The sequence below is a fragment of the Petaurus breviceps genome, unplaced genomic scaffold, assembly GCF_028583685.1.
Source record: "Petaurus breviceps papuanus isolate PSGF00001 unplaced genomic scaffold, PetGlider_PUasm1.0 183, whole genome shotgun sequence".
Classification (NCBI taxonomy): Eukaryota; Metazoa; Chordata; class Mammalia; order Diprotodontia; family Petauridae; genus Petaurus; species Petaurus breviceps.
This window is the reverse complement of record NW_027185791.1, coordinates 20,645,442-20,660,280: the sequence shown is the minus strand read 5'-3', so window position 1 is coordinate 20,660,280 and position 14,839 is coordinate 20,645,442. Positions and strand designations below refer to the sequence as shown.

General features: G+C 38.0%; 1 protein-coding gene across 1 annotated transcript in view; it reads left to right on the top strand.

Moving 5' to 3' along the window:
- The window catches only part of PTCH1 (patched 1), a 79,757-nt gene that overhangs the window by 27,142 nt on the left and 37,776 nt on the right, over positions 1-14,839 (top strand). The window contains exons 3-12 of the mRNA XM_069088000.1: positions 699-888; positions 5,013-5,082; positions 5,193-5,284; positions 6,696-6,894; positions 7,182-7,303; positions 8,729-8,876; positions 10,638-10,769; positions 11,124-11,279; positions 11,794-11,892; positions 13,415-13,540. Of these exons, the coding sequence (XP_068944101.1) occupies positions 699-888; positions 5,013-5,082; positions 5,193-5,284; positions 6,696-6,894; positions 7,182-7,303; positions 8,729-8,876; positions 10,638-10,769; positions 11,124-11,279; positions 11,794-11,892; positions 13,415-13,540 (1,334 nt within the window). The remainder of the gene's footprint in view (positions 1-698; positions 889-5,012; positions 5,083-5,192; positions 5,285-6,695; positions 6,895-7,181; positions 7,304-8,728; positions 8,877-10,637; positions 10,770-11,123; positions 11,280-11,793; positions 11,893-13,414; positions 13,541-14,839) is intronic.

Genomic DNA, 14,839 nt, shown 5'->3' with positions numbered 1-14,839 from the left:
TATTATTCCCAAGATCGAATTACTGTATTTCTATGATAGTTCCAGACATTTAAAGGTTCATGTACTTGCATATTAATCTGTCTAGTGGTTGCCAGTCATTGAAAGATTGGCTGTTTTAATGACAAGAGGTGTTGGCCATGGGGCCTTCCTCTCAAGGGAAGCTTCTCCCTGTGAATCTGAGCTTAACCATAGTCTTTACACTTTGTAACTGGAGTCAGGATACTCATTAGCAAGTTGTCCTCCTTCCTCTCTTCACTGAGGAAAAACATTTCTCTGTTACCTTTGCCAAATTATTTAGGAGAAGAGTGTAAATTGAATCCATTTATCTTGAAATGAGCTTTTGGAACAGACTGTTTATACAAGTGTAAGGAATTGTAATGTAGAAATATTTGGTCTAGTCTGTGAGGAAAAGGTTTCTCAAATTTTCCCCTCCCCCCTTTTAATAATGTCTTCATATGGAATATTAGTTAAAACGCAGACAAAGCATATATCTAAATAGTGGTGGTGATTTTTACTATGATAAGTAGAATTGTTTATACATGTGTTGGCTGATTTTTGTGTATCGTGAAATTGCTGAAAAGAAAGAATCAAGACTTTTTAGAGAAGTGTAAAATAAAGTTATTGTTGCCATATAGCTGTAGTGTGAGTCCAGCTTGCTTTTTTTCTTTTAACTGAAACCCCAATTCTTTCTCCCTCAGTTGGTGGACGAGTAAGCCGGGAATTAAATTATACACGTCAGAAGATTGGAGAAGAGGCTATGTTTAATCCTCAGCTCATGATCCAGACGCCACGAGAAGATGGTGCCAATGTTCTTACAGCAGAGGCACTCAAACAGCACCTTGACTCTGCATTACAGGCCAGCAGGGTACATGTATATATGTATAACAGGTAAGCTAAGAATGAAGGACCTGATTAATATCTGAATACATAAAACTGCTGTATGTTATTAGGGAGGACAGCATGACAATGGATAGAGGGCTGGATGGAGATGACCCAGAACGACCCAAGTTCAAATTCCCCATCTGAAGCTATTAGCTGTGTGACCCTGAGCAAGTTACCCATTAAGTTATACACTTGTTGCATTTGAAGAAGGAGCTTCTCACACTGAGAAAATCACTATTTTGCATAATTTAAGTAAAGTTGGTGATCATGAACAATAGACTAGATGATTTAGAACTTTGAGACAGTTTCCTGATGGAAGTAGGTCTTTGTTTATATCTGATTCATTGTGACCCTGTGGATTATACTGTCCACAGGGCTTTCTAGGCAAAGATACTGGAATGGTTGGCTGTTTCCTCCTTCAGTGGATTAAGGAGAACAAAGGTTAAGTGACTTGCCCAGGGTCACACAGCTAGTAAGTGTCTGAGACTGGATTTGAATTTACATTTTCCTGACTCCATGCCCAGTACTGTATCCACTGAGTCATCCAGCTACCTCCTTGAAAACAAAATGCCATGTGGAATAAGCCACTTACCTGACAAATATGCCCACCTAAATGATGGCACTGTGTTTTTTTGTGTCAGATGAGACTGATTTGAAAACAAAGAACATATCAGAACTTATAGATCCAAGTAGACTTCTTTGGAGGGTATCATATTTACTCAAGGGATGCTACCATTACTCAGACCTTCTTGAAACTCCTCTTTTGGAATTGTCTTCAGAGTCAGTTTATGAGCCAGACAATCTTTCTGTATTGTCAGTCCTACCTGGCACAAAACAAAAATGGAGTAAGTCATTATCTAATGAAATCAGACCTATAATCCAGAATATTTAAGCCAAAAAACAGATTAAAAGAAAATATGCTTTAAAAATATCACTATGTGATGACATAAGTAAAATAAATATTTTGTACAAGTAATAGAAACATATGAAGTTTGGAGAAAATATGGAGAGTTCGTTAAAATTAGTTTTTTTTCCTCTGAGTTGTTGAAATTGGCTACTTATATAGTACAAATTCAATCAGTTAATGAAGTGTAGTAAGAATACAGATAACTACATTTTATTCAGGGACTCAGATGCTTTATGACAGAGTGGGGAACAAGTATCATTTTCTGAATTTAAAAGGTAGAAAGGGAAGCAAAATAAAATTGAGTGACTTAGTCAAGTTCTATGAGAGCTGGACTAGAGATTTGGAGGGGGGCAGGAATGGAATATGGTTTATACTGGAATGGGCAGTGAAGTTTGAATTGTACTTCTGACTGCCATTGTATGATCTTGAGCAAGTGACTTAAGCAGTGCTATATATCAGTTTTCTAATATGGAAAATGGACATTATACCATCTTCTTTAACATAAGATTGAACTCAGATAACATGTGTGGAAGGGATTTGAAGAGAATAAAGGACATTTTTAAATGTAAGGTATTTCAGTGAATATTGCTATTAGGCAATTTTCTATAACAAACCTGCGTCCAGAAGAAAGCATACATTTATGAGACCGGTGCAGGCTCAATATAAAAACACTTAGACGAAAATGTGGGTTCTACAATAGAAGAATTAACCAAATGTTAATCTTAAGAACTGGTTCAGAGGACCTTTTAAGAAATTAGAAAAGGAAGTGATGATTCAACTAAAATAAACATTAGGTGCCTATGTGCAAGGCACTGTCCTAGGTGCTAGAGATGCAATGACAAAAGCAGCATAGTCCCTGTTCTCCAAATACTCACTTTCTACCAGGACATGCTGTGTGTGGCTTTCTTTCTAAGTAAACGAACCCATATTTAACCTGTAAACATGCTTAGTATCTTCTATGCCCTTTTGTAGCAGGAAGAAAAGCCACTTCTCATTATCCAAAATAGCAGTAGCACGTCTAAGAAAGAGTATAGTATTCTGTTTGCTTCAGAGAGTATAGCCTCAGAGAAAGAAGGAACCAAGTAATTTGTAGCTTTGGAAATAATAGTGTAGGTATAACGGGTCTAAGGTACATTACCCTAAGACAACATAGCTATGCTTTTCTTCAAAAGATTTTATTAAGATTCTACCAATCAACATATAATCATTGAACAGTAATAGTGTAGTTGAAGACGTTGCTGGATGTTATGAAGAATGGAAAGAAATATGAGCTATGGCCCTTGCTTTTACAGGATTTTATAATTTAGTTGGAGAGAGAAGACATATAAGTACAGGTAATGCCATAACTAAATAAATGTTGATGAATAGTAATAGTGCTGTTCAAAGAAGTGATCACTTTTAGCTGGCCAGGCATCACAGAGAAAGTGGGATTGATTCTGAGCCTTGAAGGATGAGTAAGGTCTGAATAGCTAGAGTACGTAGAATTTTTGCCTCAAGTAGGGGTTATTCCATTTTTTGTCCTTGTATCCCCAGTGCCTGGCACAAAGTAGGCCTATAAATAATAAGGGCTTAATCATAATAAAGGTTTAATAAAGGCTTGTTGATTGCTAAGTGGAAGTTTGGCACTTCCTTAAAATCAGTGATAAACCTCATTTTAAGGGAAATTATCTCCCATGATGCCAAGAAAGGTATGTCCTATCTGGATCTTCCAGAAGGCTTTAAGACCTACCACCATCAAGTGAGCCCTTTCTCTTCTCTTCCAGTCTGAGCTGGCCCAAAACCCATCCAAGCTGACTACCTGCTTACAAGACTTAGAGTAGATGGAAGTCACCAACTCTGTGTTCCTTCCAGTGACAAGACCACTAGGCCTTACCACATGCCCTGCCAAAGCCAATAGAGGCCCTTCAGACCTTTCCTGTAACCCCCCAGCACTATCATCTGACTTGCTGATGTAACGAACTTAAGGACCCCTGTGCTTTACAATTCTCTCTGCTGCTGACCCTTAGGACTACCGCGCCTACCCATTCACCCTGACCCTGAACTTCCTTTTATATCTTGTCTGTCCCAGTTTGAGAGTGAGCTTCTTGAGAGAACGGACCATCTCCTGTTTTCTATTCTTAGTCCCAGAAAGTTAGCACAAAGCTTGGTACATAGTAAGTGCTTAATACATGCTTTTCCATCCTCTCATTTTTCATACAGTTGGGATTTTCCTGGAGAAGGAATAGAGCCCTCTGCTTTGGGGAAATATATGATTCTTTAATGGAATAATTGAAAATCATTACCAAAGAACTAGATAATGGGGGCAAAATAGCATAATGATCAGAGAGCTGGCCTCAGAATCAGAAATACCTGAGTTAAAGTCCCACTTCTGACACATACTGACTGTGTGACCCTGGGCCAGACACTTACTTTCTCAGTAATCTAGGCAAAACTCTGAGACTTCAAATTATAGAGAAGGTACTGCCCTGCATTGTCAGAGGAAATTTCTTCAAGAGAGAGTCCCTTGTAACAGTGAGTTCACACAACAAGTTTCTGTCATTATAAAACCAGATATGTGTTTTAAAAACCAGAAAGTATATTTTGAAAGCCCCCTACTAATAGAGGATACTTAATTTCTCTTATATCTGTTATTTAAATCTTTGGTTTTTTGTTTGGGTTTTTTGCATTTTGGTGGAGGGCAATTGGGGTTAAGTGATTTGCCCAAGGATATACAGCTAGTAAGTGTTTAGTGTCTGAGGTCCGATTTGAACTCAGGTCCTCCTGACTTCAGGACCGGTGCTCTATTCACTGCGCCACCTAGCCACCCCTATTTAAATCTTTAACATGTTGAATAATTGAATAATTTTTATATATAATTAAATCCTCACAAATTTACTCCCTGCTAATTCTTGATTTATGATGAGCAAAGGGGTCAAGCTGACTAGCACCATCCTCATGCAAAGGGTTTGCTAAACAAATTAATAGCTTAGACAAGATTATACCGTTAATATATGTTTTATGGTGCTTTGACACAGTATATTTTATACCAAGAAAAATGCTCTCTATTAAGGCAGTCTCACTAGATTCAGTTTGATACGGTTTTATTAAGGTTAGGGCTATAAGAGTTAGGGAAAAAAAACCCTATAGTTCTACTAAAACATTACATAACAGATTTCTCACAGTTTTCTTCATTTGCTAGAATAGAAAAAAAAAATTATTTACCTCTTTGATTTTATGTTTACAGACAGTGGAAATTGGAACACTTATGTTACAAATCAGGAGAACTTATCACAGAAACAGGTTATATGGATCAGGTATACTTACTGTTTGTTTACAAAATTTCATTCCATTTCTCTCAGAAATTATGTGCTCAGTGGGATGTTTTAATCTAAATATATGGTATCTTCTTTATTGGTTTTGACAGATAATAGAATACCTTTATCCCTGTTTAATCATCACACCTTTGGACTGCTTCTGGGAAGGGGCAAAGTTACAATCAGGGACCGCATATCTATTGTAAGTGCAACATTTTGTCTTACGTTCCGATGTCTGAGATTTTGGAATTATACTGCTGTATTGTTCTTGATGTCGCTTTTTCATCATTTTATTTTAATATTCACTTGACCAAGTAATAAAAAAAAATCAAAATTCTTTGTGCGGTTTTTTTCTTTTAATTAAGAGTATAAAAAGAGAAGAAAAAAGTTTCTGTCTTTCCAGAAAAATCTTTAGGCATCAATAAGTTTCATTTACTTTTGCCAATCTATTTAAATGCAAATAAAATGCAAATCATCGGGGTTTAGCGTTGTTTTATCTTGACTGTTAATTCTTTAAAATGTTTCTAATTTCGCCTGTTGGGAAAAATTGTGTTGGAGTTGTTTATTTTGTTAGTAAGACTGATTTCTCAGTCTAATTGTGAATGAATATCAGTATTCATTATTCTGGAGTTAAACCTTGGAGTTTTCTTAGTAAAAAGTTAATCCCTTGTTTGGATCATTAATGAAATTTTTTAAAATGGTATCTTTGGAAGCTGAAGTAGAGGGTGTTCCACAGTTTACCAGTCTGATATTGTATATGCTGCATCTTTCAAAGAGTTATTGTTAATCTGTGTAGACATTTTCAGTTAATTATGCAAGAGTTAGTGTTTGAGTTATTGTTTCTGTCCTAGCTTGCATGTCTCTGTAAAAGCAATTTGCAATGGCCATCTCCTAACCTTTAGTGTACAGTTTTAGATGGGAAATAAGGGGTTTTGTGTTTTCTGGCTGGGAGATTCCGAATAATGACTTAAGCCTGGCTAAGCAGATACAGTGTGGTTTGAACCACAAAACAGGCAGCCAAAAGCCTTTCTGGTCTGTCAACACCACAAATTCACAAGTGAGTGTGGGGGAGAAGTGGCACTGATAGTGGGGATGGCAAGGGTGGGGGGAGGGCATTGTTGTTGGGTGGATTGCCAGGCTGCCAGGGAGTTGGAATAACTATGGGATCATTTAAGGAAAAAAGATCAAATATTTTGCTCGATAACATTTGCAGAACATCTCTTAAAACTTGTGCTAATTACATATTGTGAAATGCTTAATTTGGACTCCAGTTTGGAAGTGCACATTGGATAATTTCTATGAGGGTTTTTTTGGTTGGTTTTTTTTTTTTAAGTATCAACTATACTGTTTTTAGCAAGAAAGGGTTCCTTTATTGAGGTTATAAATTCCTGGCTTGGGGTCTTCATTCATGAAACATTTTCATTAATGTGCATTAGGATTAACTAGCTAAAAGTTTGTAAGGAATTATAATGCAAATAGCTATTCCTTTTTAAGTTTAAAGTTCCCCAAAATGTAATATTGCCAAAAGAACGTATATAATATGAATATTTGGAGGGGTTTAAGTGAAATTTTTCAAAGTCTTTTCATTGTCCCTTCCCTAATTTCTTTTACAGAGGTAAACCTCCTTTGCAGTGGACAAACTTTGACCCCTTGGAATTCCTAGAAGAGTTAAAGAAAATAAACTATCAAGTGGACAGCTGGGAGGAAATGCTGAATAAAGCAGAGGTTGGTCATGGTTATATGGATCGACCCTGCCTCAATCCTGCTGATCCTGACTGCCCAGTCACAGCCCCTAACAAAAATTCAACCAGAGTAAGTCTGTTTATTGCCTCATTCAAAATGGGACAAGGGAGAGAGAAAATTCTTTGTTTCTAAGCAACCCTAACTCTTTTTTCTAACCACTTCTGCTATTAAAATATGATCCTTGATCTTAATTCTCTTCTGTAGACCTAAATTTGCCTGAAGATTTGCCACACACCTCTCTCATCAGACTTGTTATTAATGTCTCCTGTGTAACAAGTTCTTAATTCACTAGATTTTAACATGGCATGTGACCTGCCTACTAATTCACACAATTATGTGGCTGTCTTTTATTTTAGCCTCTTGATGTGTCCCTTGTTTTGAATGGTGGATGTCATGGATTATCCAGAAAGTACATGCATTGGCAGGAGGAGTTGATTGTGGGTGGCACGGTCAAGAATAGCACTGGAAAACTTGTCAGGTAATGGATCACCAAAAGTAAAATCCACATCTTCCTTCTGTTCTTCTTCCTTGGGAGCCCTTTTGTCCCTGGCATTGACAAGTGCATATTGATTAATATTCAACTGTTATGCTAGCTAGCAGTCTGTTATAATAGGATACAAAATATATTCAGCAGGCTGAATGTACCTTCCATTGACTTTTGAAAGGATGAAAGGTATTTTTCCATCAAAATCATTGATCTTGTCCAGTCAAGACAATCAAGGTTATTGAATATTGAACTCAACTTGGGTATGTTGGCTCCCACCTGTAATCTCTTCTGCTGGGAAGGCTGAGGTTGGTAGATCAATTGAGTTTGGAAGTTCTGAGGTACAGTAGGGCTATAGGAAGCGAGGTGGTTTAGTGGACAGAGCAATAGGCTCAGGAAGGCTCGGGAAGAACTGAATTCAAATCCAACCTCAGAAACTTACTGTGTGCAAGTCACTTGACCTCTGTTCGCCTTAATCCACTGGAGAAAGAAATGGCAAACCACTCCAGTATCTTTGCCAAGAAAACCCTATGAACAGTATAGTCCACATGGGGTCATGGAGAGTTGGACATGACTGAATAGCATCAATACCACCAGTTCTTGTATCAGTATGATGACCTGCCGAGGGATCAGGGAGGCCACAGTCTACCTAAGGAGGGGCAAAATGACCCAGGTCAGGAATGAAGCCAGGGCTTCTGCGCCAATCTATGGTGTGGCCAGGTGGGTGAATGGCCCCTGAACTGGCCTGAATGAAATATAGAGACCCAGTCTTCAAAAAAAGAAAAGAATATTGCAATCAATGTAGTCTTCTTTTTTTGTGATAAACTTGTTTTATAAAACAATTAGAAAGCAAAGGCCCAAGAATTCAGTAAGAAGGAACAAGAGACATTGTTCATATCATAATTTATCTTAAAAAAAAACCTTTGTTCAAGCTAAATCAGATGTGCTAAAATACTGTTTCATAATGTTAACAAACCTTTGTGCCCTTAGAGATTCTTGTCAAGCGTCTGGCATTTCTCCCCCAAGGAAAGCCAAGGTCTGGGGCCTCTGGATGAGCAGCTATGCATTGTGACTGAACTCCTCATATCTAGTCATACTCTCCTCTCTTCTATAAACTATTCCTGTTTTATATGATAGACACCAAGTAAAGAAAATCGACTATTAATTGAATTTTTGTGCTTATCTCTTTAAAAAGTGTGCAAGGTCACACCTTTTATATGGCACATTAATCTGCATCCTAAGTGACCAAATAGGATAATTACTCAGGTTCACTTGTAATAGGAACATGTGCTATATAGAAAAGGAAAGAATTCCTGTAACTGAGGCGGAGGCCCTCAGTCGGGATTTGATGCCATGAAAATCGCTTCCTGGAAATGTTTATTTTATGCCTCTTCTTCCCTCCCCCCACTTCTGTTACAGTGCTCAGGCCTTGCAGACTATGTTTCAGCTCATGACTCCCAAGCAAATGTATGAACACTTCAAGGGCTATGAATATGTTTCACATATAAACTGGAATGAAGACAAGGCAGCAGCAATTCTGGAGGCCTGGCAGAGAATGTATGTTGAGGTAAATTACAAAGTCGTCCAGAAGCCACGACCAAGTCACTCAGAAGCCATGCCTTTAATCTAGATTTGGTATTAAAAATCCCATCACCAAGTTCACCATTTTTACCAAAAAAAAAAAAAAATGGTATATTTTGTAACAATCAAGCTTGGCCCCAAAGAAGAGAGTAGAAAATGTACTTCCCTCCCTCTCTTCTTTGTAGAGCTGGAAGTCTAAGGGTATGCAACATTGCTTATTCTGCCATACTCAGTTGATGTCTTGTTTAGTTTTACAGAAGCATTTCCTTCCATCTTTCTTCCCTTCCCTTCCCCTTCCTTTCCCTCCTTCTCTTCTCTTCTCTTCTCTTCTCTTCTTTTCCCTTTCTTTCCCCTCCCTCTTCTTTCTCTTCTTTTCCCTTTCCTTACTTTCCTTTCCTTTCCTCTCCTCTCCTCTTCTCTCTTCTCCCCTCCTCTCTGCTTTCCTCCCCTTCCCTTTTCTTTCCTATCCTTTCCTTCTCTTTCTTTTCCTTCCTTCTTTTCTTCTTCCTTTCTTTTTTCTTTCATTCTTCCTTCCTTTTTTCTTTTTTTCCTTCCTTCTTGCCTGCCCACCGTCTTTGTTAAAAGGGATAGCTCTAAGGGAGAGGGAAGTATGCACAAGAAATGTAGGTGATACAAAAACAAAAGGATAGAAAGAAACTTCATTTTTTTAATTTAAAAAAATATTTTTTATACAATTTGGTAAAATTCATTGGTGGATGCAATTCGTTTTTTACTACAATATTACCAAGAACTTAGTGATTTTATACAATATTTCTAGTCTTCCCAGTGTGGAAATTTAATTCTTAGATTCCCAAGAGCTAAGAGTTTAAAAACTAAAGCCATATTTCTAGTTGGTGTTATCTAAAATGTTTTGAGTGTAAATGTGAACTGTAGATTTAAACCATAACACTGTATAAAGGCACTTGGTCAGTTAGAAAAGGTGTCTGGAAAACATTAGCAAGGCATCAAAATCTGCTCACAGCTGCAGTCCCATTGGTGAGGTCATGTGACATGATTTGGCCTTTGTTTCCCAAGCAGTGACCTCGACTGAGCTGCTCATGACCTTTTAAAAGTGGCCAGCCAATGAAGAGGGGGAGGAGTGCCCTCAAGAATTTGTTGTTTTGTATTAGGGGCAAAAATTGATATAGCTACAGATTAACTGTAGAGTTGTGATAGAGAGAAAAATGAAGGACATGTAACTTGTGGCCATGTAACAGTCTTCTTAAATTAAATTAAAAAAAAACTCAATCATTTTGAGTGAATGGGAGTAAGAATGACTTGATTTACAAAAAGGCCTTGGATTTTAAACCAGACAGTCTAGGTATCATTCTTGGTCTGCTGTATACTCCCAGTGTGACCATGCACAGTCCCTTCACCTACCTCTGGGCCTCATTTTCCTTTTCTATAAAGTGTGATGACTGGACTAGCTGACATATAAGGTCACTTCTAGCTCCAAGCCTATTGTAATTCTATGAGCTACAATGGTGCTCTCTACAAATTATATATTTAAATTTGGTCAGAAATTGTCTTCATTGTCCTAGGATCACATAGTTATCTAATAGTTTGAAGTGGATGGCCACTGAAGTCACTTCCAGCTCTCAAGGTCACAATTCTGTATTATGTAGAGTTTTTTTTCTTTTGATGCTTTAGGGGGAAAAGGTCTCAAAAAGGTCTGTGCTTTTGAATCCTAATTGAATTCATCATTCCATTTGGCATTTCTGGGTTTTTTGTTATTTTCCTTTCACAGGTGGTTCATCAGAGTGTTGCACAAAACTCTACCCAGAAGGTGCTCTCTTTCACTACAACCACTCTGGATGACATCCTGAAATCCTTTTCAGATGTCAGTGTTATCCGGGTTGCTAGTGGCTACTTATTAATGGTAAGAAAGGATTCCATTCCATCAGTCCTTCCCATTCCCATACCAGTTGGTCGTTAACACTAACTTCCAAGCTTCATAATGGTTTTTAAAGTAAAATAGGAACCCTTTTTTCATTTGCAATTTGGACATCTTTGACTTTCTAGCATCATTCATTTTGTGTATTCTTGGTAATGTAAATCTATATCTGCATATTTATATATTTGATATGGGGTCAGGATTGGGAAAACTTTTGAATCATCCTTATATAGTTTAATATTTGAATTTTGTTTTGTGTTATTTTTCTTCTTCTCTTCCTCTTTTTCCCCAATTCCCCTCTACTCCTTCCCACCCCAACCCTCACTGCTCTGCTTACAGCTCGCCTATGCCTGTCTAACCATGCTTCGGTGGGACTGTGCCAAGTCCCAGGGTGCTGTGGGACTGGCTGGAGTTTTGTTGGTTGCACTGTCAGTAGCTGCAGGATTGGGCCTGTGCTCATTGATTGGAATTTCCTTTAATGCTGCAACAACTCAGGTACTCAAGGAGCCTCTCATCTGATAGTTCGTGTGTACCTATCCCCTCTCCAGAGTTTGAACTAACCAGCCATTTTCATTTCACATAGCAAAGGACTTTGGGTTCTCTTCTACTAGGACATTAGCACATTAGTTCATAAAGTTGTCCATTCCAGGAAGACATAGAAAAGTGAATACATGTTTTGAGGGAGTCTTTAAAGAGGGGAGAATTGTCGATACAGATGTCTACTTTGGTTCTTTGGATCTCTTTGTATCCCTTCTTGCTTTATAACTCTGAAAGCTTTTTGTATATAGGGATCTAATGCAGTTCTGTGTTCAAGGTTGAGTTATAAAAGCACTAGGTTGCTGGAGATCCGAGAGAGTGTAATGGCAAAAGAGCCACAAAATAAAATGATAGGCTTCATTTGGGATATGTTAGAGGATACTTGAGGTATTGTTCTAAGTAGCTGAGTAGTCAGTGAAACAGTGGGTCATAAATGTAATAATACCGTTGTCATTTAACCTTCTTTGCATAGGTTTTGCCTTTTCTCGCTCTTGGAGTCGGAGTGGATGATGTTTTCCTTTTGGCACATGCCTTCAGCGAAACGGGGCAAAATAAAAGAATCCCTTTTGAGGTAATGGGGGAAGATGGGGCAAGAATGAGCAGAAGCCAGAGGCAAAGACAAATTCAGTTAATAGCTACCATTCTATTCCTTTTATTAAAGTTCATTTTTTTGGTGGTAAATCTGAAAATAAATAAAATAAAATGTCCAGGATCAGAAGAATGTGTTTGGAGCATTAATGTGCTGCTGTGTAGGAGAAAAAGCAGGGTTTCCCCCTAATTTTTACTAACTCTTATTTTAAATGAGATAAACTTTAAAGAGACCCACAAGAATTCCTTTACTATTAAACTATTAGCCTTAGGTCCAAAGAGCTCTTGGAACAGCTTCTCTTTTTTAACATGAAATTTAATTTTGAATGAAATTTCCTTTCTAAATGCTGGGTTTCTTCCAGAGCAGTGTGTAGCTGCTTGTTTTGTTCTTGAATTTTCTGAAAGCCTGGACTTTGCTGCATGTGCTTTTGTTTGGCAGCTTGGTGTCTGGTCACTACAAATTCAGCTTTTATATGAAAAGTTAAAAAAGAATGTTTCCCAGTTTCGGCACTAAGGATCGATCTTTGTGTAGGCTTCTGCTTCAGTGCCACGTGCTTTTTCCAAAGTATACAAAGAGGTGAATGTGAAGGCAATGCACATCAGGTTTGTTGTCTGAAAAGAATTGAAGAGAGGCATGAATTGATAACAATGCATATCCTCATTAAGAAAATAAATATTTTTCACACCAGCATTAATTGAAATTTCAGTTCTACAGCTACACTGAGTCTTTTGTTATACTTTTAAAAGTATTATATGACATCCATTCAAATGTAATGTAATTTATGTGAATTTTTAAGGTGTATTTATGATCATTTTAGTAGCAGTCTGCTTTCTCAAAAAAAAAAAACCATACCGAGTCACTATTATTAATGCTAGTAGGAGGAAAAGCCAAACATATTATAGTTACATCAAGTTTTTACTTTATAATTGACTTGTGTCATGACTTAATCCCTTTTAACTCGGGGATCAAATATAAAAGCCTCTGTTTGGCTTTCAAAGCCTTCCATAACTTGGCCCTTTCCTGCTTTCCCAGTCTTCTTACACTTGACTTGTCTCCACATACTCCACAATTCAGTGATGGGGGTCTCCTTGCCAATTCTCACTTAAGACTCTCCCTCCCACAACTGTTCATTTTCATTGGCCTTACTTCCCTCCACCTGGAATGTTCTCTCTCTTTATCGACCTCTTAGTTTCCTTCAAGTCTTAACAAAAATCCCACCTTTTCCAAGAAGTTTTACCAAGTCCCCCTCACTGCTTGTGCCTCCTTCTGAGATGACCTTTGTCTTTCTGTGTCTTGTATGTACGTAGCTATTTGCATATTGTCTTCCACTGTTAAATTGGGAGGTCCCCAAGGGAAGAAATCCCTCTAGACTTTCTTTCTATCCCAGTGCCTAGCACATAGTAATCACTGAATAAATACTTGTTGTCAACTTAGATTACCCAGTTGTGTTATAATGAAATGCTACTGTATGTGCGCTTTAAAAGGTGCCATGTGTCATTTCCAGGACAGGACAGGCGAATGTTTGAAGCGAACTGGGGCCAGTGTGGCCCTCACCTCCATCAGCAATGTCACAGCCTTCTTTATGGCAGCTTTAATCCCTATTCCTGCTCTTCGGGCATTTTCACTCCAGGTAAGTTTCTAGTAGGTCTGAAGATTCTTAGAAATGCTCAAAAAGTCTGAATTCAGCAGCCCACATCTCACAGACTCATAAAGAGATACTTTTAAGGGAATTCAGAGATAATCTTTTTTTTATGGAATATATACAAATGGCCAGTCTGACTTAAAACTTCAGTCTGCAGTGAAGACGTCACAAAACATACTACCTTTAAAATGTTCAGCAGGTCCTAGTTTTCATTTATGTCATGTTCATAGTAAATCATTTACCTCTATCCTAAGTTTCTGAGAAGTTTCTAATCTCATTACAAGTTTTTGTATCTGAGAGTGCAGTTTACCCTGATCCTAAGTTTCTGAGAAGTTTGTAACCTCATTACAACATTTTGTATCTCAGGGGCGGCCAGGTGGCTCAGCGAGTAAGAGCACCGGCCCCAGAGTCGGGATGACCTGAGATCAAACCCGGGCTCGGACACTCAGCACCACACCCAGAGATGACTGGCCATGTCACCTTGAGCAAGTGACTTCACCCCAGTTGCTTAGGGGCGGCCAGGTGGCTCAGCGAGTAAGAGCACCGGCCCCAGAGTCGGGATGACCTGAGATCAAACCCAGGCTCGGACACTTAGCACCACACCCAGAGATGACTGGCCATGTCACCTTGAGCAAGTGACTTCACCCCAGTTGCTTTAAAAAAAAAAGATTTTGTATCTCAGAGTACTTTTCATCTATTTCTACCTTAGTTTTTCTACTCTGTAAGTGGTCATTGTGAGGATTCTGGAAATTTCTTTGAAAGTTCTCTCAAGTTCATCAGTTTACGCACTAATTAAATTCAATTCCATTTAATGTGCATTTATCAGCAGCCAGCTATGTTCAAGGGACCATGCCAGATTAAGGGAGTACCAAAATAAAACAACAAAAAACCCACTAGTCCTTCCTAGGAGCGAGGAGTGATTTTTTTTTAATGGCATAATTTCTGGAGTTTTCTAACTACGTGAATGACAGTGTCATTAAATATCATTTTGTCCTAAATTCTACCTATTCACATTATTTTACATAATCTTACATTAATTTATTGAACAAAAAGGGGGTTACAGTCATACATGAACAGGAAAATCAATTAGTAAATTACTTAGGTTTTTTGTTATAGTTTGGTCACCTTGTGTTTTTGTTTGTTTGTTTGGACTGGGCTTCTGTCATCAGAGTCATTGTGTGGCTTTTAGTGAATAATCATGTATTTGAACTCCCCAAATACGCCAGAATGCAAAACATCTTTGCAAAACAAAGTCAGCACCTGGACTGCACTCAGTACTTTATAAAA